The sequence below is a fragment of the Bos indicus genome, chromosome 8 (assembly GCF_029378745.1).
Source record: "Bos indicus isolate NIAB-ARS_2022 breed Sahiwal x Tharparkar chromosome 8, NIAB-ARS_B.indTharparkar_mat_pri_1.0, whole genome shotgun sequence".
Lineage (NCBI taxonomy): Eukaryota > Metazoa > Chordata > Mammalia > Artiodactyla > Bovidae > Bos > Bos indicus.
Window position 1 is genome coordinate 10,202,073 of NC_091767.1, and position 27,740 is coordinate 10,229,812.

The following is a 27,740-nucleotide window of genomic DNA, read 5'->3' on the forward strand; positions in this document are numbered from 1 at the left end:
CAATTTGCAGCTTAGAACCACAGAGAGGGTTTGTTTTCTTCTTCTGTCTGTTCCAGTTATTAAACTGATGGCAGACGTCCTCATTAAGAGCTGTTAGCACGTCAGAAGATGTTTGCTGAGCTTGGAAAAGGGCTCACCGCTTTGGACATGGACCAAAATACATCTCCGGTAGCCAACCGCACCCTGGGGGCGGGGGACAGCAGAGGGCATGAGAAGCAAAGACAAGCAGGTTCTCTTAAAACTCTACATCAGCCAGGAAGTCTTTTTTAGCATGAGTTTATGTTTTAGTCAAGGACTTCCCTAACTCGAGAATGTAGCATTGTAAAGTTGGATTTGCCTACTTGTTGAAACACTGTCATTGTTACCCTGAAATAGATGTTTCTTGATTTCTCTTTATGGTACCAGAACTCTGTGGCAAGTTAGGGACTGACTGGCTTATATGGAACATCTATAGCTCTGAAGAAAGAAACTAATAGGGAAGTGAATAGAAAGTAGAGATCAGGGAAGGAAGATTTGAAGGGGGCAGTGGTTATACTGATAGAAACATCCTGGGAGAGAGTTGGGACCCTCGATCTAAGGTATAAAGTGACAAGCAGTCCTGGAAAGCCCCTGGCAAATTCCATATTAACCTGGCACCTCTGCCTGTCTGCATGGCAGACCTTTGTACGTGTGTGCATGCTAAGTCAGTTCAGCCATATCTGACCCTTGGACTGTAGCCCGCCAGGCTCCTCTGTCCATGGGATTCTGCAGGCAATATTTCTCCGGAATGGGTTGCCACGCCCTCCTTCAGGGGATCTTCCCGACCTTAGGGATCAGACATGCTTCTCTTACTCTCCTGTATTGGCAGACGGATTCTTTACCACTAGTGCCTCCTGGGAAGCCTGGCACACCTCTGTAGGTGCTTGAGTTCATTTCTGAATTCCTGAAGGAATTCAGGAATTGAGGGATGGTGTTATCTCCCAAGCCGTGTTCCTGATTCAGTGCTGGTCAACACACTTGGCCATCCCACCCAGCCTACATTTAATCTAGAGTCATATTTTTTCACTTCCATGCTGTCAGTCCCCAGTGTAAATTTGGCTAAAATTTTCCTTAACTTTTGGGATTGATTCCGTATCTCTCTGCACCCTCACGAGGGCAATATGTGTATAAAGTTCTTCCCAAACCACTAAATGATTAACAATGACCTGGACTGTTAAACAAGATCAGAGGAAAGCATTGACCTTTATTTTGTAGGTAGGAAGCTAAGGTGCAAGTGGAAAAGGGATTTTCAAGGAAAGAAAAAAGCACAGGAGATGGATGCAGAAACTTGCAGGATTGGGAGCTGGGTTTTATTTGGTTTTGCTTTATTTTTTTCCTATCGAGGTTCACTGACTTAGGGGAAAAAATACCATGTAGGTCAGAAGCAACTTGAGTGTTTTCTTTTGAGACATCTCATACCTACTGGACTGATGGCAGTATCATGCCCTTTGACACCAACGAGGCAAGAGTTCAGTCCCTTGGGACTGCCTTTCATGGTTGTGTTGCCTTGGCAACCTAAGCTGGCAGTGGCTCAGTTTCCTCATCAGAAATAAAAGACCATATGTTTGTCTTAAGTTGTTCTGAGGATTAAATTAGATACAGTTTGTGAAAGCTCGTGCTATTGGGCATTTAATAAAGGCAGTTTCCCTTCCTTCTTTCTCTTCTGCTTTTAAAAATTAAGATTTGAGTGCACTATAAATAAAGCAAATCATAAAATGTATTTCAGGGTGGAATTCAGGCCAGTCAAAGGAGAAAGGCCAAAGAATGCATGTGGAAAGAAGCCGGAAGTGGGCATGTTCACCAGCTGTGCAAATCCAGCAGGCTTTGGAAGGTGCAGCTTCACAAACCAAATAAAAAGTGTTGTTTATGTTAAAAAAAAATAAAGACTTAGGAAAAAAAAAAAACATCATCAGAGACTGTGAGCCAAATATTTCAGGCTCCTTCTGAAGACTGGAAGCCCAGGAATTTTGGAAATACTACCCTTTCTTCATGTTCAGTGGTAGAAACCTCACATTTCCTGCTGTGGAAAGTGGGGGCGGCCACTGTGTTTTGTGTGTGTGGTTTTTTTTTTTTGGTCAAGAGCAGGGTTATTTCTTTCTCTGGATGGTTGCTGCCATCTGACGTCTCTAAGTGGCACTCTGGCTTTGCTTATAGCTCAGCGACATTAAACAGCGGGTTATGGGTATCCCTGGTGGCTCAGTGACAAAAAACCTGCCTACCAATGCAGGAGACTTGGGTTCCATCCCTGGGCCAGGAAGATCCCCTGGAAAAGGGAATGCAGTATTCTTGCCTAGGAAATCCCATGGACAGAGGAGCCTGATAGACTATTGTCCGTGGGATTACACAGATTTGGATGCAACTGAGTGACTAACTCTGTGTGTGTGTGTGTGTGTGTGTCTGTGTGTGTGTGTGTCTGTGTGTGGGCGCGTGCACGCGTGCGTGCACATGTGCGCCTGTGCACACGTGTGTGTGTGTGTGCATGCGTGCACATGTGTGCTCAGTCACTCCGTCATGTCTGACTCTGCAACCTATGGACTGTAACCTGCTAGGCTCCTTTGTCCATAGGATTCTTCAGGCGAGTATACTGGAGTGGGTTGCCATTCGCTTCTCCAGGGGATCTTCCCAATCCAGGGATCCAACCTGTGACTCTTGCATTGGTACCACTAGTGCCACCTGGCAGTGCTTAAAGTGAGAGTTAGAGGTTCTTGTTTCTGGCTTGATGCATGAAGATGACTGAGTGGACGCTTTTTTTTGATAGTGGTGAAGAATTTACTCCTTATGTTTTTCTTCCTTTTGATGACATGCATAGTAAAGCTTTCCAATAGAGTGTTACTAAATATAAAGTCACTAGATACCTAGAGAGGAATTCTGGTAGGGTGGTCTGATTTTGACCTTTTTCTTACCTCTTCTTTGCTTTCTAGGGAATTCATGATAGAGATACCATACTCCCTGATTCTAGCCTGTGAAGCTCTGAGTAAAACATTTATAAAAATGTGCCAAACCCTTCTCCTCCATATTTGCAACTGTATTATTAGCAGACAGGCTGTGGAGCATGGGTGGGATTTCCCAAGAGCAACTGTGTTGACTGTTTTGATTCTCGGAGGCCCTAGAAGATTGACTTCCTCTTTTCTGGAATGGTATGGGCTCCTGAAGGTCAAGGGCTTCCCCCTCAACCACCCCTGTCCTGGGGCTTATATACTGCCAGGTGGTTAGAACCCACCTCTCAGGCAGTAGGATTTTGACCAAAGGAGCATCAGCAAGCATCTCGTCTTGTCACCTTTCTAGCCCTTCCGCCATAAAATGCAGAGGACAGGGCTCTGGTTTCTGGAGTATGATCCGTGGAGGGTGCGCTGACACCTCTGAGCAGGCAGAAATAATATATCGGTTTTTGGAGCAGCTCCTGCCCATCATGGGGTGACTGCAGAGGCCTGGAGTGGTCTTCCGAGGGTCCATGCAGGCCTATTGTCCTGCATTTCTATCAGCCCTGAACTCACAAGGGGGCAGTGTACAGGCAATTGGGAGGCAGTGAGAAAATCTGGGTTTGGAGTCAGGACACCAGATCCCATTTATCTGACACCAACAAGCTTTATCGCCACGAATAAGTCTCTTAAGCTCCCAGGGTTAGTTTCCTTAAGTGTAAAACAAGGAAAGTTACCATGGCTCATTTCTGTGGCTGTCTGCAGCTTTGAAGCCAGCTCAGTGTGGGATTCTGTGAGTATCTCACAGACACCCTCTTGTTCTAACTTAGTTGTTGTTCAGTTGCTAAGTCATGTCTGACTCTGTGACTCATGGGCTGTAGCCTGCCAGGCTCCTCTGTCCATGGGGATTCTCCAGGCAAGAATACTGGAGTGGGTTGCCATTTCCTTCTCCAGGAAATCTTTCCAGATCAGGGATCAAACCCGTGTCTCCTGCATTGGCAGATGGATTTTTTTACCACTAGCCACCTGGGCAGACCCCTGCTCTGACTTCACACTATCTTAATAGGATCCTGACCTGGAAAGTGACCCTTGATGTGTATGCTGAGGTGCTGCTAAGATGCTCACTGTGGGCAGAGAAGTTTCGGTAACACAACCCAAGGGTACAGCCATTAGGCATAATGGCTTTGTTAAAGGGATTTGTTAAATTAGCAGTGATGCAGCAGCCTAAGAAAACATAGCTGTGTCTCCCAAAAGAGTTTTTGTAGAATAACATTTAATGATACAGTAAAGCCGACACAGGATAAGTGAAAATTCCCTGTTTACCAAGCCATGATCCTGTTTTTTGTAGAAATACAAGTATGTAAATGCTTGTGTAGAAGAAAGCCTGAAACTCTGTCCAGGAAACATGGGCGTTTCCCTGGGAAGTCTCTTCTTGAGTGATTTGTTTTTCTGCTTATCAGGATGTTCTCAATGTCCTACTCGAAACAGGTGTTCAGCTTTTGTAGAAAGAAAACCATTGTAAAAATTACTTTAAAATGTCTCATCTTTTTTCATGGACACTCATGGGCTCCGGCTGTGTGGGGGGCATCTTCCTGCTTCCCCGGATACCGGATAAAGGACCTGTGTCTCCGTTGTCTCCCCAGGGAAGGCAACAGCATGGCCAGCGTCCTGTCCCGGCGCCTCGGCAAGCGGTCCCTTCTGGGAGCCCGGGTGTTGGGACCACCTGGGGCTGCCCCACCCTCGGAGCCTCAGGCAGAGCTGCTGGAGGGGGCAGCTCCCCAGCCCTTTGTTGCCTCCAAGGATGCGTCCTGCCAGGAGCAGCCTAAGGAAGTCCTCAAGGCTCCGGGCACCTCAGGCCTCCAGCTGGTGGCCTTTCACCCCGGGCAGAAGGTAGGTTGATCCCCAAATAGACAAGTGTCCGCTGTCCCCATGCTGGGGTTCAGCAGTCCAGTGGTGTCCCACATGACAGGCCAGAAACTCTCTGGGCACTGACTTGAGTGCAGACCTTTTCCCTGCAGCCGTATGAGCCCCTTGGACAGCAGGCTTCCCAAGAGAATGAGCCATTGTTAGCAGATCTAGGGCTCCTTCATGACAGTTCTGGGCTCAAGCCTGCTCAGAACCTCAGTGCAGAGCATAGCCAGAGCTCAGTTTCTCTTAATCTGCCCCAGTTTACAACTTTACAAAAACAAGGGAAAGGAGCTCAGATTTATGAGAGAGAGAAAATTGCATCCCTCAGTCATGTATGGATTTGCAAGTTGGACCATAAAGAAGGCTGAGCGCCGAAGAATTGATGCCTTTGAATTGTGGTGCTGGAGAAGACTCTTGAGAGTCCCTTGGACAGTAAGGAGATTGAACCAGTCAATTCTAAAGGAATTCAACCCTTCATACTCATTGGAAGGACTGATGCTGAAGCTGAATTTCTAATACTTTGGCCATCTGATGTGAAGAGCCAACTCACTGGAAAAGACCCTGATGCTGGGAAAGACTGAGGGCAGGAGGAGAAGGGGACAACACAGGATAAGATGGCTGGATGGCATCACCGACTCAATGGACATGAGTTTGAGCAAACTCCAGGAGATGGTGAAAGACAGGGAAGTCCATGGGGTTGCGAAGAGTTGGACACAACTTAGCGACTGAACAACAACAACGAAGATTGGACCACTGAATTACCTTGAGACGTTTCAAGACGAAGGTGTCTGTTTCGTTGGAATGCCATTTGGATTCTCTTTTCCAGTCTGCTCCTCTGTGTTATCACCAGACCCCTTTGGCCTCGTGTTATCACTAGATCCAGATGAGTGGGCTTCTCTTTCATTGCCTTCCCAAGAGCTAAATAATAATAGAGGCTCTGCCTTCTGCCTCTCTTTCAAGACCTGTGTGGTCCAGACCTCTTTTCCCACAAGGTGGGGAACCTGCCAACTGCTAGGCACCTCTGAAAGCAGTAAGTCTGCATTTTCATCACTACCATCTTGCTCCCAGGTAGACTCAGGATTTTCTGAAGGGAAAAATGCAGGGTGTGAGCAATTCAAGGCAATAGTTGGGAACCAGCAGATATGTAGAACTTTAGAGGCAAGTTAGGTTAAGAACTCAAGAGGATGGATACAGATTCCAAATTCATTTGATTTGAAAATTTAATCCATTTACATTTATTTTTTTTTATTTTTTTAATGATTATTAATACTTCATTTTATTAATTTTTTATTTTTTGGAGTTTTTATTCTTTCTATTCTTTTTTTTTAATCTTACAATGTTATATTGGTTTTGCCATATATCAACATGAATCCGCCAAATCCATTTACATTTAAAGTAATTAGTGATAGGTAAGGACTTGGTATTGCTATCTTGTTAATTTTTTCCTGTTTTATAATTCCTTTTTTCCTTTCTTCTTCTCTTGTTGTCTTCCTTTGTGAGTTTTTTTTTTTTTTTTTTCTGGTAGTCCTGTGCTTTGATTTCTTTATCTTTTGTGTGTCTACTAATTTCTTTGTGGTTACCATGAAGCTTACAGAAAACCTAAGTCTGTTTTAAGATGATAGCAACTTTAGTTGTATATAGACTCCAAGTTTAAAAAAAGAAGTCTCAGAAATTGATACTTTTGCTGTCTCCATCTAAAGAATTTATAAAGATTTGTTTCAGTGAGAACTGATCCACTTTGGCCGATCTGGATGTTCAGGTTGGAAGCAGGTACCCGGGAGCATCTGCATGAACTAATGATGAGTCAGAGAATGCAGTTTGTGGCAGATAGCTCCTGGGTCCCAGAACCTAGAGCACACGGAGTGAGAACTCCCAAGCGCTGACCACTGGTTGCTGTCTTTCTCTCTCCAGGTTTGTGTGTGGTACGGGGGTCAAGAGTCCACAGGACTGGTGGAGCGGCATAGTTGGGCAGAGGATAAGGTGACTGTCTGGCTGTTGGACCAGAAGTCACAGATCTGCTGCAAAGCGGAGGAGGTGTGGCTGGCCGAGCCACCGGGCCGCATCCCCCAGGTGCCACCTCCAGAGCAGGGAACCCAGGCGCCAGCCTACAGGCCTGTGTCCAGGAACATTGATGTCCCAAAGAGGTTTGTGTGGGAGAACCTTGGCTCTGAAAGATATGTGGGTGTTGACGGAGGGGCTTTGGGATGCCTTGGGTTGGGGAAGGAATGTAGAACTCCAGATGTTTGTCTACTGGTGAAGATACCAGTCGGATGAGATACAGTGAGAGGGTATCCTCTTGAAAAAAAACCTAGATGGGCATCTTTTCTTCCCCATAACTCTGTTATTGTTGTTTTAGTCGCACAGTCCTTGTCTGACTATTTTGTGATTCCATGGACTGTAGCCCACCAGGCTCCTCTGTCTGTGGGATTCTCTGGGCAAGAATACTGGAGTGGGTTGCCATTTCCCTTCAGATCTTCCCAACCCAGGGACTGAACCTGAGTCTCCTGCATTAGCAGGTAGATTCTTTACCGCTGAGCCACCAGAGAAGCCCTGGTAACTCTGTTAAGAGTGATATATATAACTTCATCTGGCTGAGGGCTATTTTTTTCCCTTTCCTGCTTAAACTAAAATTAGTTCTTAGTTTTTCATGATGAGAGAGGAAAAAAGTGGCTCAGATCAGGAGGCAGCAAACATGTCCAGAATGGGCCAGATAGTAAACATTATGTAGGCTTTGTGGGACACAAGGTCTGTGTCACAGCTACTCTGCTTGGCTGTGATCTTGAGAAATCAGCTGCAGACAGAACTTAAACAGGCAGGCATGTTGGGCTCCAATTAAAACTTAACTTATGGACACTCAAATTTCAATTTCGTGTAATATCCATGTGTCATATGTCAAGAAATAATATCCTTCTTTTGATTTGTAAAACCACTTAAAAACTGTTGAGCCAGGGACTTCCCTGGTGGTTCAGAATCCACCTGACAATGCAAGGGACACAGGTTCGATGCCTGGTCTGGGAGGATGCCACCGCTAAGCCTGGGAGCTACAGCTACTGAGCCCGAGTGCCCTGGAGCCCTTGCTCTGTAACCAGAGAAGTCACCACAGTGAGAAGCCTGCACCCGACAAACAAGAGAGTAGCCCCTAGCTTGCTGTAACTAGAGAAAGCCCACACTCAGCGAGGAAGATCCAGCAAGGCCAAAAACAAACAAATAAGTAAACTTTTAAAAAGTTATGCCATTCTTAACTTTCAAACCAGGCAAAAACAGACAGTAGACTCAGTCAGGAGATTACAGAGCCCCAGCTAGATATTTAAAACCATTGATTTTGAATGAAAAATGTATACTCTGCTTTAGAAGTTTTAAAAAATTATTATTATTATTTTTTTTGGTCCCACTGCACAGTATGTGGGATCTTAGTTCCCCAGTCAGGGATTGAACCTCTGCCCCCTGCCCTGGAAGCGTGGAGTCTTAACCACTGGACTATTAGGAAAGTCCCTGTTTTAGAACTTTATGACATGAATTTTTCCTCTGAGAATACAAACTGTTCTGTGTTAGTTGCTGTCATGTCCGACTCTGTGACCCCTTGGACTGTAGCCCACCAGGCTCCTCTGTCCATGGGGATTCTCCAGGCCAGAACACTGGAGTGGGTAGCCATTCCCTTCTCCAGCAAATCTTTCCAATCCAGGGATTGAACCTGGGTCTCCTACACTGCAGACAGATTCTTTACCGTCTGAGCCACCAGGGAAGCTCTATGTTATATACTCTGTGCACATTGATCTTTTCAGATTAAAAAAGAAAATCTGCTAGTGAGATTCTTCTATGCTGTGCTATGCTTAGTCACTCAGTTGTGTCTGACTCTGCAACTCCATGGACTGTAGCCCACCAAGCTCCTCTGTCCATGGGATTCTCCAGGCAGGATGACTGGAGTGGGTTGCCATGCCCTCCTCCAGGGGATCTTCCCAACCCAGGGATCGAACCCAGGTCTCCCGTATTACAGGTGGATTCTTTACCATCTGAGCTACCAGGGAAGCCCTTGAGTTCTGAAGTGGGTAGAGAATCCCTTCTCCAGGGGATCTTCCTGACCCAGGAATCAGACTGGGGTTTCCTGCATTGCAGGCGGATTCTTTACCAGCTGAGCTACTAGGGAAGCCCCGAGATTCTTCTGTACAGGATGTGTGAGCAGCTGAACTCCCCACCTCGCAACCTGTGTGTGTCTGTACATGTTACTGTTATTACTGTACATGTTACTATACATGTGTACATGTACACAGACGGTACGTTCTGTGTCTTGAGACCAGACCAGAGCAATAAATAACATTTGTGATTGTGAATTCAGTGGAACCCTGGCAAAGAATTTGTCTATAGAATAGATCTATAGAAATAAAAATACAGATAATTATTCAAAAAGGGGGCTGCTGACGTGTCTAATACATTACTAGTCTCGGTTTAGCTGCTTCATGTTGTATAATTTGGTGGATCTGAATTGTAACGAATAAATTGTATAATACAGTCCTTTGAAATAGAGGTGCCATCTGGAAATTTATTTCATACTGACTTTTCATACTTTAACATTACCTTGTTGATGGCTTTCATTTTATTTTCAAATAGTGTAACTTTATATGGATTAAGAAAATTATGTGTAAAATTTCATAGATCTCTGCTGGATAAAGCATTGAGGTTTGTGGGGAGATTTATTTTAGTATTTCTGAAGTTTTTTTGCTCATTGGCTTATGTGCCAGATTCTGTTGACATTCAGAAGCTATCATATTATCTCATCACTAATATTGAGGGGAGGGAAAGGGGGTTGGTGAGTGGAATTGTTCTCCCTTAAATGTAAATATAGAGATTTCCTGGTGGTCCAGTGGCTAAGACTTTGTTCCTAACTCAGGGGGCCTGAGTTTGATCCCTGGTCAGGGAACTAGATCCCAAATGCTACAGCTAAGATTGAAGATACTGTGTGCTGCCACTAAGACCCAGCACAGTCAAATACATTAAATAAGCAAATAAATATTAAAAAATTTAAATATAAAGCCAGAAAAGGAAGGTAATTATAGTGCTTTCAGATTCTAGCCAGGTGTCTTTTATACCCTTGCTTTATTTCATTGCTTGGGCATGTCTTCCTTTCCCTCAAATAAAATTCCTAGTTTTAAGCTGCAGAATGAGAGTTAGGAAATGAATTCCATGGAGAATGGAGCTGCCTCTGGGTGTCAGCAGTGGGATGGGGCCCAGCCTGCTTTCCCTGGGGTTGACTGGTATTATCAGTGGCACTCAGAACTGAGGACTTTTCATGAGGAATGAGGAGAAGTCCGAATGCTTTATTTAACTCTATTACTTGATCACACACGGACTGATCGGAGTAGGGGGCTAGAAGGGACATTCCAGGAACGTAAGATGCTCACATGACCTGCTGTGTCAGGAAGTAACCTCTGACTCTTACCTGTCTGAACCCAGGAAGTCGGATGCAGTGGAAATGGACGAGATGATGGCGGCCATGGTGCTCACGTCCCTGTCCTGCAGCCCCGTCGTGCAGAGTCCTCCCGGGGCCGAGGCCAACTTTTCTGGTGAGGAGCAGGGCCGAATGGGTTCTGGGTGCAGCTGAGGCTTCCATTCTTTCGGAGTTCGATGCTTCCATTCTTTCTCCTCAGTTTCCTCCTCTGGGGAAAAGTTTCCTGGTGTGTTGTGAAGATGGTTGAGCGCGAGACTGAACCTCATGGCCACCCGAGTAAGTTCTTCCATGGGAGTAAGCGAGCAGGGCACTCAGGCGGCACGAGGCCAGTAGAGGAACGTTTAGTGGTAAAGGTAGGAACGTACTAAATGATCCCCTTGTGGCCTCAGCTGATTCACGGCCCCCTTCCAGGTGCCTCATTCAGCCTCGTAAATTAGTGTGGAATAAACGATCTGAAGTCTGAAATAAATCTAATTGCTTAATGCAAACCAATAGAAAGACTTCGTAACAAATTTATAAATTAAAAGAGAATGCTAGCACAACCCCCCAAATACATTATGAGTAATATGGGAGAAAGGTGGGTTGCTGAATATTAGTAGTTTGACAAGATTTGTGGTTAATCTGAACCTTTTTTTTTTTTTTTTAATTTGTTATCTGGCTGGCCTAACTTACTCCCAGGGAATAACTTTTTCGTTGGTGAGATCTAACTGAATCGTGAGCTTCTTAAAAGCTTATAGGAAAATAATGGAGTCAGTTTTGAACATATCAGGTGGAAAGTGGCCTTTACAAAGCATCCCTCATAAGTAATCTCCCTACTTAGAAAATAAATTTAAGGAAGCGATAAAATTTACTTATTTCACCCAAGGCCTGTCATCAATGGCTAGACTGCTAGAAGAAGCTATTGCAGTCTGACAGCACCATTTGAGGGGCAGAGCATCACACACCCGTTCTGTGAACACCTGGGGCCCACACCAGCAACACAGGAGGAGAGGAGTCAGTTAAAAATTATTCAGTTATTTGGTTGTGCTGAATTTTAGCTGTGGCATGGGAATTCTTAGTTCTGGCATGAGGAATCTAGTTCCCTGACCAGAAATTGAACCTCGGCCCCTTGCATTGGGAGCTCAGAGTCTTAGCCACTAGACCTCCAGGGAAGTCCCATAGAGTCAGTTTTAAGTTCTCAGGAAACTCCACGAGTTTAGGAGATTGAGGAGGTTGGTCAACAGGAAGAAGATCCAGGAAAACACCATAAAGGGAAAGAAAATCATTGACTGAAATTCCCCTCAGCTTGTGTGTGTGTGTGTGTGTGTGTGTGTGTGTATAATCCATTCATATATGTTCACACACACTGTGTGTGTGTGTATAATCCATTCATATATGTTCACACACACACCCCAGTGCTAGCATATACTCATCTAACTGATAATATGCTGTGATATCTTAAGTTCCCTTTGATAAACATTTTTTTATTGTCTGTTAAAGGTGTTTTCCCATAACAACATATTTCTGGTCTTCTGTTGAAGTAAGTGGAAAGATAAGGCCCCCTTGGCAGCTAATTATGTTGACGTAGTCTGGAAGGTGAGGTCTCTACAACAACCAAACCTTGCTCGCACCACCCGTTCCTCCTGGTGTCTGTGTTGTTAGGATGGCTCTGCTTGGGCCTGTGGAGAGCAGAAGGTGTGAACAAGGATTTCTTAGACGTTCAGGGTACAGTGGCCAGGGAATGCTTTGTTTTCCTGGTACAGAATCTCTTTGGACCCTGTCCTAGAAAATTGTATGATCTAAGGTGGAGTGATTTATGTTCCTCTTATAAGGTACATGGGGCTTCAATAGTGGCTCAGATGGTAAAGAATCTGCCTGCAGTGCAGGAGACCCGAGTTCGATCCCTGGGTCAAGAAATGGCAACCCACTCCAGTATTCTTGCCTGGAGAATCGCATGGACAGAGGAGCCTGGTGGGCTACAGTCCATGGGGTTGCAAAGAGTCAGATATGACTGAGCGACTAAAACTTTGTTTTCACTTATAAGATACAGGTTAATTCATGAGTTTCACTTTTTAGCTTTGTTTTGTATTTTTCCTTAGGTGCCAATTTGCCAGGGTTGGCACAGAGCCACTTGAGTGGTTCCTCCGTGGAAGACTGCTGTGTTGTGGGGCAGGCCTGTTCTTTCTCCTGTTCTGATGCTAGATGTAGCATTCTTCCCCTTCGCCCAGCTCTCCCTGATGGGTTTCCTTTGTGGACCTATGAGAATCATTGGTGGCCCCTGATTTCTTTCCTGAAGGGCTACGCTATTTTTAGCCTCATGTGTAGATGTCATAAACTCTCAATTTCCAGGAAGTCATACCTTTGAGACTTGACAGTGATGCTTAGGGACGGCAGAGTTCATTTGGCCCACACTGTTTGGGCAGGCTTCTCCTAACATCTGAGACTTAAATAAGGAGAGCCTGCATTGGAAACATGGAATGCTGGGTGTCTAGGTTAGCCTGAAAGTGGTTTGGAATATGGAGTAGGAGGAGAGGAAAGCAGTGGGATGCTTATCCTGGCCTCAGGGGATGTGGTAGATGGTCTCAGAATCCAGGGTAAGGAGGCCTTGTGGACCACTGCCCATGTGGAAGTTGGGGCTTGGGGACAAGGCCACCATACCTGAATGTGTCACAGGTTTTTCCCCTTTTCTTGCTATTTCTGTGTATCAAAATTTCAGGTTGTCCTCTAGTATAAATTGGGCTTCTCTAGTGGCTCATTGATAAAGAATTCACCTGCCAGTGCCCGCTAGCCAATGCAGGGGATGCAGGTTCAATACCTGGGTCAGGAAGATCTCCTAGAGTAGGAAATGGCAACACTCCAGTATTCGTGCCTGGAAAATCCCACAGACATAGAAGCCTGGTGGGCTGTAGTCCATGGGATCGAAAAAAGTCAGAAACAACTTAGAGACTGAACAACAACAACAAAATGGTGTAAATTAGCACATTATTGACCCAAGAATTTTTGCAGAACCTAATGTCAGTGACCACCGATTTGTTACGTCAGTGAATACTGAAACATCTCTGATCAATAATGTTTGGGTAACAAAAGACGTATTAATGGGTCTCTGGTCAATAAGCTGTCAGTACAGGTTTATGGCCTAGGCACGGAAGAGTCTGGGTTGGGCTTAAAGCACCCCAAAGGGAGGCAGTTTAAAAACTGAAAATTTCACAGGTCTGACTGTGGTCTTCCTGTTCAGACGCGTTGCTGGGAGCAGGGCAGCGAGTTCAGGCCCTGTCGGGCAAGCAGGCCTCCTGTCATCTCGTGATGAGTCTGAACTGTTCTCGGAGCTTGTCTTTCCTGCTCTAAACGTGTTCCCTGTGGATAAAAACAGGAGCCAGCTCTGGTAAAGTCTTCACCTCCCGACAGCTATGAGAGCTGGCTGAATGGTTTCTTTTCTCACGCAGGTTTTGATGTACTTACCTGGGTTTAAATTATCAAAAGGCATCTTTTAAGAAAGCCTGGTTAACAAGCCCTTCTCCTGGCCTCTGCATCCTACTCAACTCCCGGGAAAACTTCCCAAGTGGTACCCAGCCAGTTTGTCTGTGTGCAGGGGTGGGGTGGGGGCAGGAGAGGCTTTTCCTCTCCCCTCTCCCTGTTCTCCCCCTGCCTTTAAAGTGAGAGGTACATTTTGATTAGGTTATCTTTCCATTAATACAGGTGTCCCCTGCTATCTGAAAGTAGGGCATTTCTGTGAAAACTTTCGAAAACTGAAATGGTATAAGGCAAAGAAACCATTACCTTAGGACGCCTCTTGCTAATGGATGCACAAAGTACATTGTGATAAAGCACAGATACTCGCAGGTTCAGTTCAAAGCTCTGGGGGCTGGTGCTGAGATGCTGAGTGGTGTTCCTAGGAAGGGGCTTGGTGGGGCCACTCTCACTGTTTGGGGCACCCTGCCTCTTTAACAGCTCGCTGCAGAACCAGCATTGAAAACTATTGTCACCTTTTTTCATAAAGTGAAAGTCCTCCTTAGATTTCTTTCAGTGAAAACAGGTCCTGATGTCAGGTTGTCACTCTGTATTCATGGGGGATTGGTTCTAGGACCCGTGCGGATACCCAGATCCATGGATACTCAAGTCCCTTGTGTAAAACAGCATTGTACTGGCATCTAAGCTATGCACATTCTCCTGCATATTGTCAATCATCTCTAGGTTACTTATAATACCTAACACAAGGCAGATGCTGTGTACAACGTTGTAAGTAGTTGGAAAGACAATGTAAATGCCTTTTAAATGTTGCTGTTTAAATGTTTCATTGCTGTGTGGCAAATTCAAGTGTTGCTGTGGGGATCTTTCTGGAATTCTTTTTCCTAAATATTTTCAGTGCGGAAACTGGGGATTTGGAGGGCAGACCGCAGGTCTTGCATATGAAGGAAAAGGTATAAATTGAACTTTTGAAAACTGGGCGACACCTGCACACAAAATACAGCTACAGAGTGTGTCTGGCGGTCAGTGATGATCAGCACAGCTGTGGCAGGAAGGGTCCCTGATAACAGAGCAGTCTGCCACCCACAGACAGTGCTGCAATGAAGGGACCCATTCCTCATTTTTACTGAAGCCCAGAAAGGGGAGGGGTTTGTTAGGGAAGGGGTACTTTGTCAGTTTTTTATTTTCCCCCCTTGGAATACAGAGCCAGGCAAGCAGAACCCGGCATTAGATTCAGAAACCCAGCTTTTTTAAGAAAATAATTTTTATTTATGTACCTGTTTTTGGCCATGCTGGGTCTTTGTTGCTGCTCAGGCTTTTCTCTAGTTGTGGCAGCTGGGGGCTACGCTCTAGCTGCAGTGAGCCAGCTTCTCCTGTTGCAGAGCCCAGGCTCCAGGGTGCTCGGGCTTCAGTCATTACAGCTCCTAGGCTCTAGAGCACAGGCTCAGCAGTTGAGGCACACAGGCTTAGTTCTTCCTTGGCCTGTGGGATCTGCCCAGACCAGGCATCAAATCTGTGTCTCCTGCATTGGCAGGTGGATTCTTTACCACTGTGCCACCAGGGAAGCCCAGGAACCCAGAGTCTAAACTAGAGTGTCCTGCCCCCGACCTGGGCTGTCTGTGCAGAATCTGGCATGAGCAAAGGGACAGGCACCAAGCATCCTCTGTCTTCTCCCCTCCAGCCTCCCGCACGGCCTGCGATCCGTGGAAGGAGAGCGGCGACGTGTCGGACAGCGGCAGCAGCACCACCAGCGGGCACTGGAGTGGGAGCAGCGGCGTCTCCACCCCCTCGCCCCCCCACCCCCAGGCCAGCCCCAAGTACCTGGGGGATGCCTTCGGCTCTCCCCAGACTGATAATGGATTTGAGACCGACCCAGACGCTTTCCTGTTGGATGAACCAGCTCCCCGAAAAAGAAAGGTGAGTAGCTTGAGCTTTCAAGCTCAGCCACAGAGGGGCCAGGCCTGGTTTCCTGGGCCTTCTCGGGCCCCATCCTGTTTCAGTGATCCATTTTTTAAAAAATTAATTAATTAATTAGGCTGCACCAGATCGTGGTTGTGGCATGTGGGATCTAGTTCCCCCCAACCAGGGATTGAACCCCGGCCCCCCTGCATTGGGAGCCGAGTCCCAGGCCCTGGACCATCATTTCAGCTCTCTTTTGCTGCTTCTCTTTCCTCTTGATATTCCCAGAAGCCCGCCCCTCCTCTCCATTGCCGCATCGTTGGCCTTTGCACCTCTGCCCAACCCAGCTCCCCTGCAGAGACCTCCGTCAGGTCTTCCCCTGCCCCCTAGCCTATCTCCCCTCCCCCAGCCCATCTCCTCTCCTCCATCCCCCTCCCGCCAGCCCACCCCCATCTCTGCTGCAGACCGATGCCGGCCCCCAGGACCAGCTCTCTGCCCCTGTTTGTCAGTCTTTCTGGTCTCTGGGAACCCGTTTAGCCTTCTCGAAGTCTCGATTGAGCCTTCTGCTGGGTCCTGTTGGATGTGACTGGAGCCCCACTGGGTGAGGCTGAGCGGGGGGACATGACCTCCTCATCCCTGTTCCTTTCCCTCCAGAACTCGGTGAAGGTGATGTACAAGTGCCTGTGGCCCAGCTGTGGCAAAGTCCTGCGCTCCATCGTGGGCATCAAACGACACGTGAAAGCCCTCCACCTGGGGTGGGTATGCACGCAGAGCTCCTCTGTCTAGGGCGTTCTTCAGCCCTCCTCCACCCGCTGATTCCCCGAGACCCACGCCCCCAAATGCTTCTGAGAAACTGGCTGGCTGAGGACCCCACCCATCCCTGATCCTGGGCCCCGTGGAACACCCTCTTTGCTGGGAAGGAGGCCCTCCTCCGGTGGTGGGTGATGCTGTTGATGGGTATGTCTTCTCACCCCGGAAGGAAGATGGTTCAGTTCTGGGCACATAGAGGGTGGTTAGTTACTTAGAGCCTGTTGCTTCCCCTTGGGGAGCTGGGGCTCCCCTCGCACTGACAGCCGGAGCCGGGGCTGCAGAAGGCCAAGGGGACCGACTCATAGTCCTTCCCCTGCTGGAGAGAGTGACCGCGAGTGAGTGGGGTCCAGAGAGGACCCAGGGCAAAGTGTGAAGCAGATCTGGCCAGAGGAGAAGCCTTCGGTGCTAGGAAAAATAATTCCCCTTGACGTGCCAGGGTGCAACAATCCCTGGGAGCCCATGTCGGGACCTGGGCTCCCACCTGTCCTCTGGGCTTCTCCTGTGACCTGCTGGTGGCCCTGAGCAGGCGCTCCCCCTCGTGCCTCGCTGTCCCCTGTGTTTGGACCAGGGCAGCTTGTCGCTGGTTGTCACCGCATCTCCCTCCCCTGCAGGGACACCGTGGACTCCGACCAGTTCAAGCGGGAGGAGGATTTCTACTACACAGAGGTGCAGATGAAGGGGGAAGCTGCTGCGGCTGGCGTCCCCACCGCCGACTCGGCTCCGACCCCCAGCATGACCAGCCCGCCCCTCACCATCCTGCCCCCACCGCCTCCTCCCAAAGCCCAGTCCTCAGGCCCGGATCACCCTGGCCTGGAGTCTTACCTGCCCTCTGGTGCTCTCAGCAAGTCAGCTCCTGGCTCCTTCTGGCACATTCAGGCCGACCATGCATACCAGGTATGGGGACCCCCTGGGACCTCAGCCTAGGGGCCATGAGGGATTCCGTGCCTGTCACTGGTCAGCCTGATCACAGGCCACTGACCACACTGATTGGAGGCTGAGTCCTCAGCTGAATTACATATCTCTTGCTTCTATAAGGAAAATGACTTCACACTCAATAAACACAGGAATTCCAGAGTTGTACCTTGATGACTGTAATGAGTGGTTACTGAATCTGGCTGAATCCAGTGGTTAAGAAATCTGGCTGAATCCCTAAGTAACCAGGTTGATAGATTTGGATAGGGGAATTGGTCCATTGTTGGTTATAAGAGGGGATAGACTAGTGTAGTAGGGTTTCCGAGAGCAAATCCCCAATTCTCAGAACTGTACTACATTAAATAATCTGGCCCTCAGTTTTTTGAATACATACTGTGTGTCAAGCTGCAGGATAAGCTTTGCAGATAGAATAAGATATATAATTCTTGAGCTTGTGAAGTGTACAGTTTAGCTGGAGAGAGAAATGAATATGTAACTACGATTAATTATAATAAGTAGTTAAAATATCTTACTGGAGGCACAAGCAATTGTTGTGGGTACAGGAAGGACCAGGCTTCCCTGGTGGCTCAGTGGTAAAGAATCCACCTGCCAATGCAGGCGATTCGGGTTCGATCCCTGGGTTGGGAAGATCCTCTGGAGAAGGAGGTGGCAACTGGCTCCAGTATTCTTACCTGGGAAATCCCATGGACAGAGGAGGCAGGGTACAGTTCACAAGTCGGACATAAGTTAGTGACTAAGCAACAATAGCTGTAAAGACCAAGGTATTATGCCCGTTGGGTTGGGAAAGCAGTCATGGAGCGGGTGGCATTTAGGGTGGTTTTTACTGCATGTAGTAGGTGCCGAAGACTCTGTTTGCCATGTGCAAGTTTTTCTTAAAATCCTTTGATGCCTACTGCTTGTTTTTTTCCGACTGTAGGCTTATTTGCAAGTTAGTAATTAAGAAGCAGTGCTTTCCGTCGGAAAGCCTTTAGAGAGCAAGCCAGCTCTCCTTCTCATTAGAATGAGTGGTCATGAGTGGTCACTCAGCTATTTCAACTCAGGTGGCCCTTCAGGCCGCCAGCTGTCCCTGTGACATGAGACCTGGAAAGGGCGGTTGGTGATTTTAGAAACAAACCTTGACCTGGAGAGTCGCTGCTTCCATGCGGTTGCCCCAGGGGTGGCAGGCACTTAGCACAGTGCCTGTGCCCCAACTCACAAGGCTGAATTTCTGGGGGAGCTGCCCCGAGCATGTTCTTCGTAGGTGATGCCGCCAAGAAGTTAATCTGTGGAGATGATTAAGTCATGAGGCTGGCACGTTAAACCAGCTCCAAGAGGGGAGCTCCAAAAAAAGCCTGGAGCCCGAGACAAAGACGACTCCAGAGAGCCAGTGCTCTGCTATTTCTCTCAGGAGGAGCATTTTGGGGTGTCCCAGGACTTTTTAGTGTGAGGTTGCTGTTGCTGCAGACCATGAGGTCACTGGAGTGGGAAGAGGGCCCTGAGAGCTTCCTGAGCTGGGCCCTGGCCAACGCACTCTGTCTTCACAGGCTCTGCCGCCTTTCCAGATCCCGGTCTCCCCGCACATCTACACCAGCATCAGCTGGGCTGCTGCCCCCTCCAGCACCTCCTCCCTGTCCCCGGTGAGTGCGCCAGCGCTCCAGGCCCCTCAGCCCTTCCAGGGGCCCTGGAACCAGCTGAGGGCTCAGCCACACACACCCCGTGCTGGAGGCCTTTCCCCCGAGCTCAGTGCCTCCTGCACCCCAGCTTCTTGAAGGTCTTCATACCCTTGCCCACCGTCCCCCTCCCCCCCCGCCCCGCCACCACCGAGAGTCATAGGTGCCAATAGAATGTGGGAGGGGCGTGCTGGCGAGGAGCACCAAGATGAAGTTTATTGCCAAGATCGTGAGGCCAGGTGGGATCAGCGCTCTGTTTAGTTCTGAGCCCCTGGGGGTGCTTGGTAAGGTTTTGATGCCAAGAGGAGGAGGGAGAGGACATGGGGAAGCTGGAGGGGCAGAGGGAGGGTGAGAAAGGAGAGAGGGGCGCGTGGGGGGCTGTGCAGGTGGATCAGAGCTCCCCGGGCCACCGCAGACCAGCGCCTTAGGTTGCTTGCCCCCAAACTGAAATAAATTGTAAGTTATTTTGAATCCCCGTGGACAGAAGAGCCTGGCGGGCTACAGTCCATGGTGTTGCGAAGAGTTGGATACGACTGAGAGACCCTTAGGGTGTTGCAGTCTGAAACGCCTCCTGCAGGAAGGCATCACCGCACACTGTAAAACCCACGTACCCAAAGGTGCCGCTGAGGCTGTGCTGTCCCTCTTTCTGCCCCAGTATGGTAGCTTCTTCTAAATCTGCAGGTGGCAGCCCACGAGGGGGCCAGGCCAAGTGGCTCTCCTGCTTGGAGCCCCTTCCCCTAGCTGCAGTGTGCCTTTCAAGGCTGGCTCCTGCCTCTCCACCTCCACTCCCTCCTTGATCCCTGCTCACCTCTCCCTGAAATCTCCTTCTAGAGAAGGCCTCCTGGCACAAGGTGGGGTGGGGGTAGCTGGCTGTCCCCCGGGATGGTCCTTTTGCCTTGCACTTCTGCCCTCGTGCTCACAGCCCCTCTCCTTGTGCCCAGGTCCGGAGCCGGTCGCTAAGCTTCAGCGAGCCCCAGCAGCCGCCCCCTGCCATGAAGTCTCACCTGATCGTCACGTCTCCACCTCGGGCCCAGAGCACCACCAGGTGAGCCTGTCCTCTCCCGAGATCTCCTTGGGGGCTCCTGTCCCCACCCGCCCCTCGTCCCTAGGATTGGTCCCAGGGAGCCAGTGGGGGACGTCTCAGATGCGAGGGAGGCAGTCGGTCTTCCGGCCCTGGTGGTCCGCTTGCTGGCTGGCCAGCGGGTGACCATCCCCTCATTGACCCTTCTTGTAGGAAAGCCCGCGGGGAAGCTAAGAAGTGCCGCAAGGTGTACGGCATTGAGCACCGGGACCAGTGGTGCACCGCCTGCCGCTGGAAGAAGGCCTGCCAGCGCTTCCTGGACTGAACCACGGCCCCTCCCGGTGGCCTGGGGACACAGGCAGATGGGTCCCAAGCCCACAGCAGAAGCCTAAAAGCTACAGAGTGGACACGGGGAGTTTGGGCTCTATTGGCTAAGGTTGAATACTCAAAACAAATGTTTTAGTTTTTTTTTTTTAAATAGAAACAAAAAAATTATTTTTTTTTCCCCTAAAATAAGAGAGAGCCAAAACTGACCAAGGGTATTCTGCAGCAAACCAGAGACCAAAGAAATGACTCCCCCTCCTCTCCTCCCCACAGCCTATCTCCCTAGGGGATTAATGTGTACCGTATGGAAGGAAGGGACAGCTCATTGTGTTTCCTGCTGAGCTGGTGGATTCTTTGCTTTCTCCACTCTTTCAGAAGGGACTTTGAGCAACATGGATTTACTTTTTTTTTTTTTTTTTTAGAAAAAAGATTTCTGGCTGATGACCCAGAGAACAGGACCTGCTGAGGCTGGGGTGGGAAGACGGGGCTGATGTGTGAGCTTTTTGAGGTGCAGCCGGCCCCCTTTCTCCACCCAGATCTAGGAGAAGGGAGAGATTGTCCTCCCCCAGCAGCTTCCATCAGAATGCAAGGAAAGCTCTTTTTCTGGTGCCAGCTGCTCCGATGTGGGGTCCCTCAGGTCAGGTTGCAGCCCAACAGATACGGTGTGGCCTCTTCTCCAAGCCCAGATGCATAGGTTTGTAAAAAGACTGTCCCCAGGAAGCTGAGCCAAAAGGCTAAAAAGAATTCACGTCGTACAGTGTGGCAGATCAAGACTCCCTTGCCCACTCTTTCCTTGAGAAGAGACCAGACGGTATAAAACTCGGCAAGAGTTCTTCGCTGTTCCCCGAGTGAACCCACACCCACCCCTCCCCACCAGCTCTGGAAGACACCCCCTCAGAAACACTTTGTTTTCACTTACGGTGTATTCAGGAGCCTCTTTCTGATTAAAGATTCCCCCTTTGGCCGAGAGATCCTGCCCTGAGGTAGATCCCTCTTCGTCTCATGGGAACCAGGGATTTTCCCGTGTTCCTCCAAGGCCATAGGGCCGGGCTGGTGAAGAGAACAGAGAGAAAGGTAGGTGGCAGCTCCTGCCACGGTGAGAGGGCACAGAGCTGTCCCGTGGCTCCACAGGCTCACCTGGCCCTTTGGGGACCGTCTGGTTTTCTTCCTAAGGTGACAGGCAGGACAGGACTCTTCAGGGGGCTTCTGCAGGGTCCAGTCAGTGTGATGGGGAGGGTCAGTTGGATGTGGTGTCGTGGTTCCAGACACCTGTTGGGCGTCTTTTCTGGGGAGGTTAGGGGGCCTGAGGAGGTCATGTGACGGGAACTGGGGTTGATTTAGCATCCACTGGAGACCTCAGGAATGGAGGGGACCCCGAACTGCGTGACCTGAGAGCTGAATACGTAAATCCATTTTTGTTGAGGAGGGATGAGTAGAGGCAGGGGGTTCTGTGCCTGGGCGAGCAGGGCTGGGGGAGGGTATGTTTTTGGCTCAAAGCCTCACCTTTCTGCCGAGCGGGACTGGTCTGGGGGACTCCTCAGGGCCCACGTCCCAAATGTCAGGGGCTCAGGGAACTCTACCATGAGGCCAACTCTCTGGGGCTTGCACAGCGGCATCCAGCCTTTGGCTGTGAGCAAGGCTGTCCTTCCCGTCCAGGCAGGCTCACCTGGCTGCAGGAACCCGATAGATGCCTTTCCATCTGTGACATGCATGTTGGAAACTGGCAGACGGGAATAGGGGGTATGATGGTGTGAAGGGTGATGGTGACCTGGGTTTGGTGACAGAAGGGAAAGGCACTCTTACACATGAGTGTCTTTGGTGGTGATGGGGTATATTTTTATAACTTAGTAAAAAAAAAAAAATGTATGTGGAATTCTGTCCCTCGGTAAAGCTGGAAATCAAGCCAGCAAGAGGTGCTGGGTTCTTCCTCCTGCTCCTTCAAGCTCCCAGCTTGCCAAAGCTGACTCCCGGCTTCGCGCCCTGTGCACCTGTAGGTCCTACCCGTGTGAGGAGGGGGCCTTTGAGACGGGGGTGGGGGGAGCTCTGCCCAGCAGCGTCTCCCCTTTCCTCCTTACTCAAAGCCTTTGCTGGGTCTCCCCTTTGGAGACACTATTTTCATTTCCTCCTCAGTTTGGACCATGTAGGTACAACTGGATATCAAGATTTTCTCTAAGTAAGGCAGGCTTGTCGCCTCACTGCTGCACAGGGCAGAAAAGGAAGAGAGAAGAAATTGATGCAACAATTTCAAAACTGAGGTTCTTGTTTTTTTTAACATTCTGATGCAGCTTTCCCTGTCGGCCTTTGCTCCGGCCTCCTTCCCGGTGGTGGTGGCCTCCTCCAGCCTCTCTCCTCCCACTGCTCCGTCTGTGGCTGTCGTGCGGGTTCTTGACGTGTGGTCTGTCCTGGGGTTGTCCCATTCGTCTCTTCTCAGAGGGCAGGGGGTGGTTTGTGAACTGACCCCACCATCACGCCTGTTTTCTTCATCTCTGTATTTCTCCCTACTTCCTGGCCCATCCTGGGAGGCAGAACCTGATGGAAGGTAAGAGGCGACAGGTGCGCTTTGGAAACTAACAGGACGGATTGGCAAAGCAAGTGTCTTGGGAAACTCTTTACTCTGGGGATGTTATGCTTATTCCCAATATTTTGGAAGTACCTTTGGAGTCTGTGGTGCCTGCTTTGAGCAGCCTTAATGATACTGAATCTGCACCCATGCTTGCGCTTCAGTGCGAAGAGAGTCCAGTGAATAGTGGTGGTGTAGTGGTGGAGTCACTGAGTCCTGTCTGACTCTTTGCAACCTCATGGTAGCCCTACAGGCTCTTCTTGTTCGTGGGATTTCCCGGGCAAGAAGACTGGAGTGACTTGCCATTTCCTGGTGGTCAAGTGAGGTCACAGGTGCAGAACACAAGGACCAACGGGTGAGTAAAATGGCTTAGATTTAATAATCTGACTTCGAAGCTGGCTGTGAAAGCAATCCTGTAATTTCAGAACACATTCTGAGCAACATCCACAAGGTTGCAGTTGGCCCGAGGCTAGATTCTTTGAAGGACATAATGGATTTGGATGTGGAAACTCTGACTTTTCGGAAGAAATCTGTCCTGTTACTTTCTGGTCCTCACAGGTTCTGACTTTACCAGGGGCAAAAAGAAAAAAAGGAGAGGGAGATAAATCCCATCTGTGAACTTGTCTTTATTGGCGCCTTTTCCCCCAGCTGTCTTCCAAGTATTATTTTTACTGTTAAAAATTTTTTTAAAAATGTGAAATATAATGTTTTTACAGCAATATGAAATATATTTTATAAGGAATAAAATGGTACATTGTCTGATTTGATGTGTGCCTGTCCCTCCGCCCTCTCACCCTGCAAAGGATAAGATTATCTTTGTCCTTGGTGTTAAGCAAGCAGTAGCCCCGGGGGAGAAGTGTGCACACTCCTTTGCTTATAGTAACAGCAGGCAACATTATCAGGGACCTGGCCAAGCGCTTACATGGATAAACCCACAAAGGAATTACTGTTGTCAGTCCCATTTTTATTTTATTTTTAAAATAAAATATTTTTAAAATTTATTAATTTATTTTCATTTCATCACTCCCATTTTACAGGTGAGGAAAGTGAGGCCCAGAGGTTAGAAAACTTGCCCAAAGTCATCATCTGGAAAATAATAGCATTAGGATTGTAATCTAGGAGATAACCAGTTTCTTTTTTTTTTTTCTTCCTAATCTCTAATTTTAATTTTTACAGTTTAATGGTTTATTACAGTGCAAACACCTAAGTATCCACCATTCCTTCAAAAAACAGATCGTGGCCAGCATTCCAGAAACTGCCATTGTACCTCTGTGTTGTGCTTAGTCGTGTCTGACTGTTTGACCCTATGGACTGTTGCCCGCCAGGCTCCTCTGTCCATGGGGATTCCCTAGGCAAGAATACTAGAGTGAGTTCCGATGCCCTCCTTCAGGGGATCTTCCCAACCCAGGAATCAAACCCAGGTCTCCCGCATTGCAGGCAGATTCTTTACCATCTGAGCCACCGGGGAAGCCCTCTAGCTAGGTGCTATTCCTCCTTTCCTCATAAAAGCAACCACTGTTTTTTTACTTTTTACATCAGTGACTTCCTTGATTTAGGAAAATAACCATTTTCTCTCTTGCTTGCATTGTTGACGATGGGGAGAAGGTCCCGGCTGTGGACCTAAATTTGCTGGGGAGCCGGCAAGTGCCTACGGAGAGAAGGAGCCACCTTCTGCTTGTGCAACGCGTGCTAACCCTGCTCCCCACCCCCATCAACCCGTGGGTTTTGTGTCCTCTGATGGCCCACGATGCTGGTTCAGAGCTGGCCTGGGTGGAAGGGGAGCTGGCACAGAAAGCTCTGTCTTGCCCTGGGAGGGGGTTCTAGGACACACACCACCCAGCAGGGAGGTACGAAGCTGCTCAGAGAAGAAGACCTAAGAACTAGATTTCTGCCCAAGTCAGTCTAGATCAGCAGCCTGGGGGAGAGGTTGTCCTTAGCCTTTCCCTCCCCTTGGTGTAGATTAGAGGGCCCCTTTCTCCCCCTTCCCCTGTCCTTGCCCCACTTGGTCTAAGACAGACTAAGAATCGCTGCCATTTCCCGCCGGTGCCCGCCACCCCCACCCTGCCTTCCTGCACCCCTCCTTTAAAGGGGTTTACTGCCTTTGGGCTGGACGTTGTCCATTTGCAGCTCTGGACCCTCCCAGGTCCACCTTTGTGACTGCATCCAAAAGTTAGGCTGCACCCCTAACTTTCTGGCTCCCAGTTGGGTCTGACCAACAGGAGACGCCAGGCTAGAGTTGGAAAGGAGCGAGTTCAATCTCGCCGATGGTACCAGCCTGCACAGTGAGTGGCTGTTTCCCTCCTGACCACTAGAGGGAGCTACAGTCCTCACTGGGTTCCAGTAACCCCTCACCTCACCAGGCGCCCCCGCCCCGCCCTGAGTTCCCCAACAGAGCACCTTACCCTCCCTATTGATTTCCCACGGCCCCCTATATATCTGTATAGAAGTTTGACCCACCTCAGTCACTCCATTTGGGTGGACCAGCCAATTCTTGGCTGAATTGATATTACCCATCTTAACATGTTTTGAGTTAGTTTCGACCCCATCCAGAGGGTCCCAAACCAGCAAATGCTACATCACCTGGAAATTGTTAAAGATGCAACTTTCTAGTGAGTCAGAAACTGAGGGTGGGGTACAGTAGCCTGGCCCCTCCACCATCCCGCCTGCTGGGTCCAATCACACAGCAGCGGGCTTTGGACCTGGGGACCCAGCACGGTCGGGATGTTCCTGCTCGACACACTTGACATAAAACAGAGTCACCTGCGTTTGGCCTCTGGCTCTCAGGAGAGGCAGCTCTGACTGTATATCTGGAGTCTGTGCTCTCAGTTAAAGAAGCAGCCAACCCATTTACTAACCATTTGCTCAGTAGAAGTTTAATGGAGAAATATCTGTTTAAAACAACCGGTCAAAAAGAACAGCTCTTTTACAAACAAGTTACGGCAGTGACGAGTCAAAACCCCAGGCTTGATTTCCTGTTCCTTGAACCCACCACCTCAAAGGGGGAAGAGGTGAGTGAGAAGGAGAGATGGGGCCGTTTAAATGTTAGCTGGAGGAATTACAAAAATACACTCTGATGTAGCAACAGGGCTGTCATGAAACATGCCATGAATGGGGAGGGGCCAGGAGGAGTCAGGGAGGGAAAGACAACCAGATGGGGCAGGACCCTGGGGTGGCAGCCTGGAGGCAAAGCTCGCCTCAGTGCCTTGGGGAGGGAGGCGTCCTGATGCCCAGCCGGCAGGTTTGGGGCTGGAGACATGCTGCTTTGGGGATCGCCCGGACACCTGGAGAGACATAAATTAAAATGACAAATTAATGGCAGATTAAAACGGCAAATCTGACAGTTTTTCTGTCCCTTCAATTCGATTTTCCCTAGTGCCTGAGAAATAGAAAGGAGGCAAAGAAAAACTATCATCTGGGACTTCCCTGGTGTTCCAGAGGTTAAGATTTCGTGCTCTAAATGCAGGGCTGCTGTGCTGTGCTTGGTCGCTGTCGTGTCCAACTCTTTGCAACCCCACGCACTGTAGCCCACCAGGCACCTCTGTCCTTGGGGATTCTCCAGGCAAGTAAGAATACTGGAGTGGGTTGCCATGCGACTCTCCAGGGGATCTTCCCAGCTCAGGAATCGAACCCGGGTCTCCTGCATTGCAGGTGGATTCTTTACCGTCTGAGCCACCAGGGAAGCCCAAGAATACTGGAGTGGGTAGTTTATCCCATCTCCAGTGGATCTTCCCAACCCAGGAATCGAACGGGGGTCTCTTGCCTTGCAGGTGAATTCTTTACCAGCTGAGCTACCAGGGAAGCCCTAAATGTACAGGGCCTGGTCAGGAAACTAGGATCCCACATGTTGTACAGTGCGGCCAAGTAAATTATGTTTTTTTAAAAAAGCTTTATAATCCACATAATTATCCCCAAAAGCAGCAAGAAGGGGTCCCTGACTCCCTCTACACACCTGTTTCCCTGGCCCTAATCTAGCGTCAGAACCAAGAGAACAAAGGGGAAGCCTCCTGCCCAGAAACAGTTCTCTTATCCCTGGTATCAGTATTTGGAATCTCTGTATAGTAATTCATTTCTTCAGGCTAAAAAGAGCCCTCATTTGTGGCTCTATTACAAGTGCTAACTTCACTGATTCCTCACCAGGAATGAATCTGCTCACTCTCCACCATCTAGAAAGTCAAAGTCTGGGGCAGCGGAAGACAGGAGGGGAGCATGGGGCCAGGAAAACGGACGGCAGGTATCGGGATCAGTCGCGTACTCTTCACAGGTCTCTCTAGGACTGGTCCTGCACCCCAGTGTCCCTTTTTTTGTTCCATTTGTTATTTTTTTATTGGAGTGTCATTGCTTTATTATGTTGTTAGTGTTTGCCGTAGAACAAAGTGAGTCAGCTATAAGCATACAGATATCTGCTCCCTCCTGAACCTCTCTCCTTCCCATCTCGCCCCATCCCGCCCTTCTCGGTCGTCACAGAGCGCTGAGCTGAGCTCCCTGTGCCATACAGCAGCTTCCCACTGGCTGTTTTACATGGCAGTGGGTATAGTCAATGCTGCTGTCTCAATCCGTGCCACCTCTCGCCTCTCCCTGCTGTGTCCACAAGTCCATTCCCTACAGTCCGTGTCTATTCCCACCCTGCAAATATGTTCCTCTGTACCATTTTTCTCGATTCCATATATACCAGTGTCCCTCCCTTCTAGGACATCATTACACTTTCTGAATAAGGGTTCTTTATCCCAAGTGTTTGCTTCCCCAGTGGCTCAGTGGTAAGGAACCTGCCTGCCAATACAGGAGACATGGGTCCTATCCCCTGGAGGAGGAAGTG

General features: G+C 48.9%; 2 protein-coding genes across 6 annotated transcripts in view; one reads left to right on the plus strand and one right to left on the minus strand.

Moving 5' to 3' along the window:
- The window catches only part of ZNF395 (zinc finger protein 395), a 48,995-nt gene extending 25,306 nt beyond the window's left edge, over positions 1-23,689 (plus strand). For all 3 annotated transcript variants that reach the window (XM_019965831.2, XM_070794416.1, XM_019965832.2), the window contains 9 exons: positions 4,580-4,826; positions 6,756-6,988; positions 10,293-10,402; positions 15,413-15,648; positions 16,285-16,385; positions 17,052-17,334; positions 18,897-18,989; positions 19,964-20,067; positions 20,257-23,689. In XM_019965831.2, coding sequence (XP_019821390.2) covers positions 4,580-4,826; positions 6,756-6,988; positions 10,293-10,402; positions 15,413-15,648; positions 16,285-16,385; positions 17,052-17,334; positions 18,897-18,989; positions 19,964-20,067; positions 20,257-20,368 — 1,519 coding nt within the window. In that variant the 3' untranslated portion in view covers positions 20,369-23,689. The remainder of the gene's footprint in view (positions 1-4,579; positions 4,827-6,755; positions 6,989-10,292; positions 10,403-15,412; positions 15,649-16,284; positions 16,386-17,051; positions 17,335-18,896; positions 18,990-19,963; positions 20,068-20,256) is intronic.
- A 2,095-nt stretch (positions 23,690-25,784) lies between these two features.
- PNOC (prepronociceptin) overlaps positions 25,785-27,740 on the minus strand; it is a 32,362-nt gene continuing 30,406 nt past the window's right edge. For all 3 annotated transcript variants that reach the window (XM_070794417.1, XM_019965648.2, XM_019965647.2), the window contains one exon: positions 25,785-26,208. In XM_070794417.1, the coding sequence (XP_070650518.1) occupies positions 26,123-26,208 (86 nt within the window). In that variant the 3' untranslated portion in view covers positions 25,785-26,122. The remainder of the gene's footprint in view (positions 26,209-27,740) is intronic.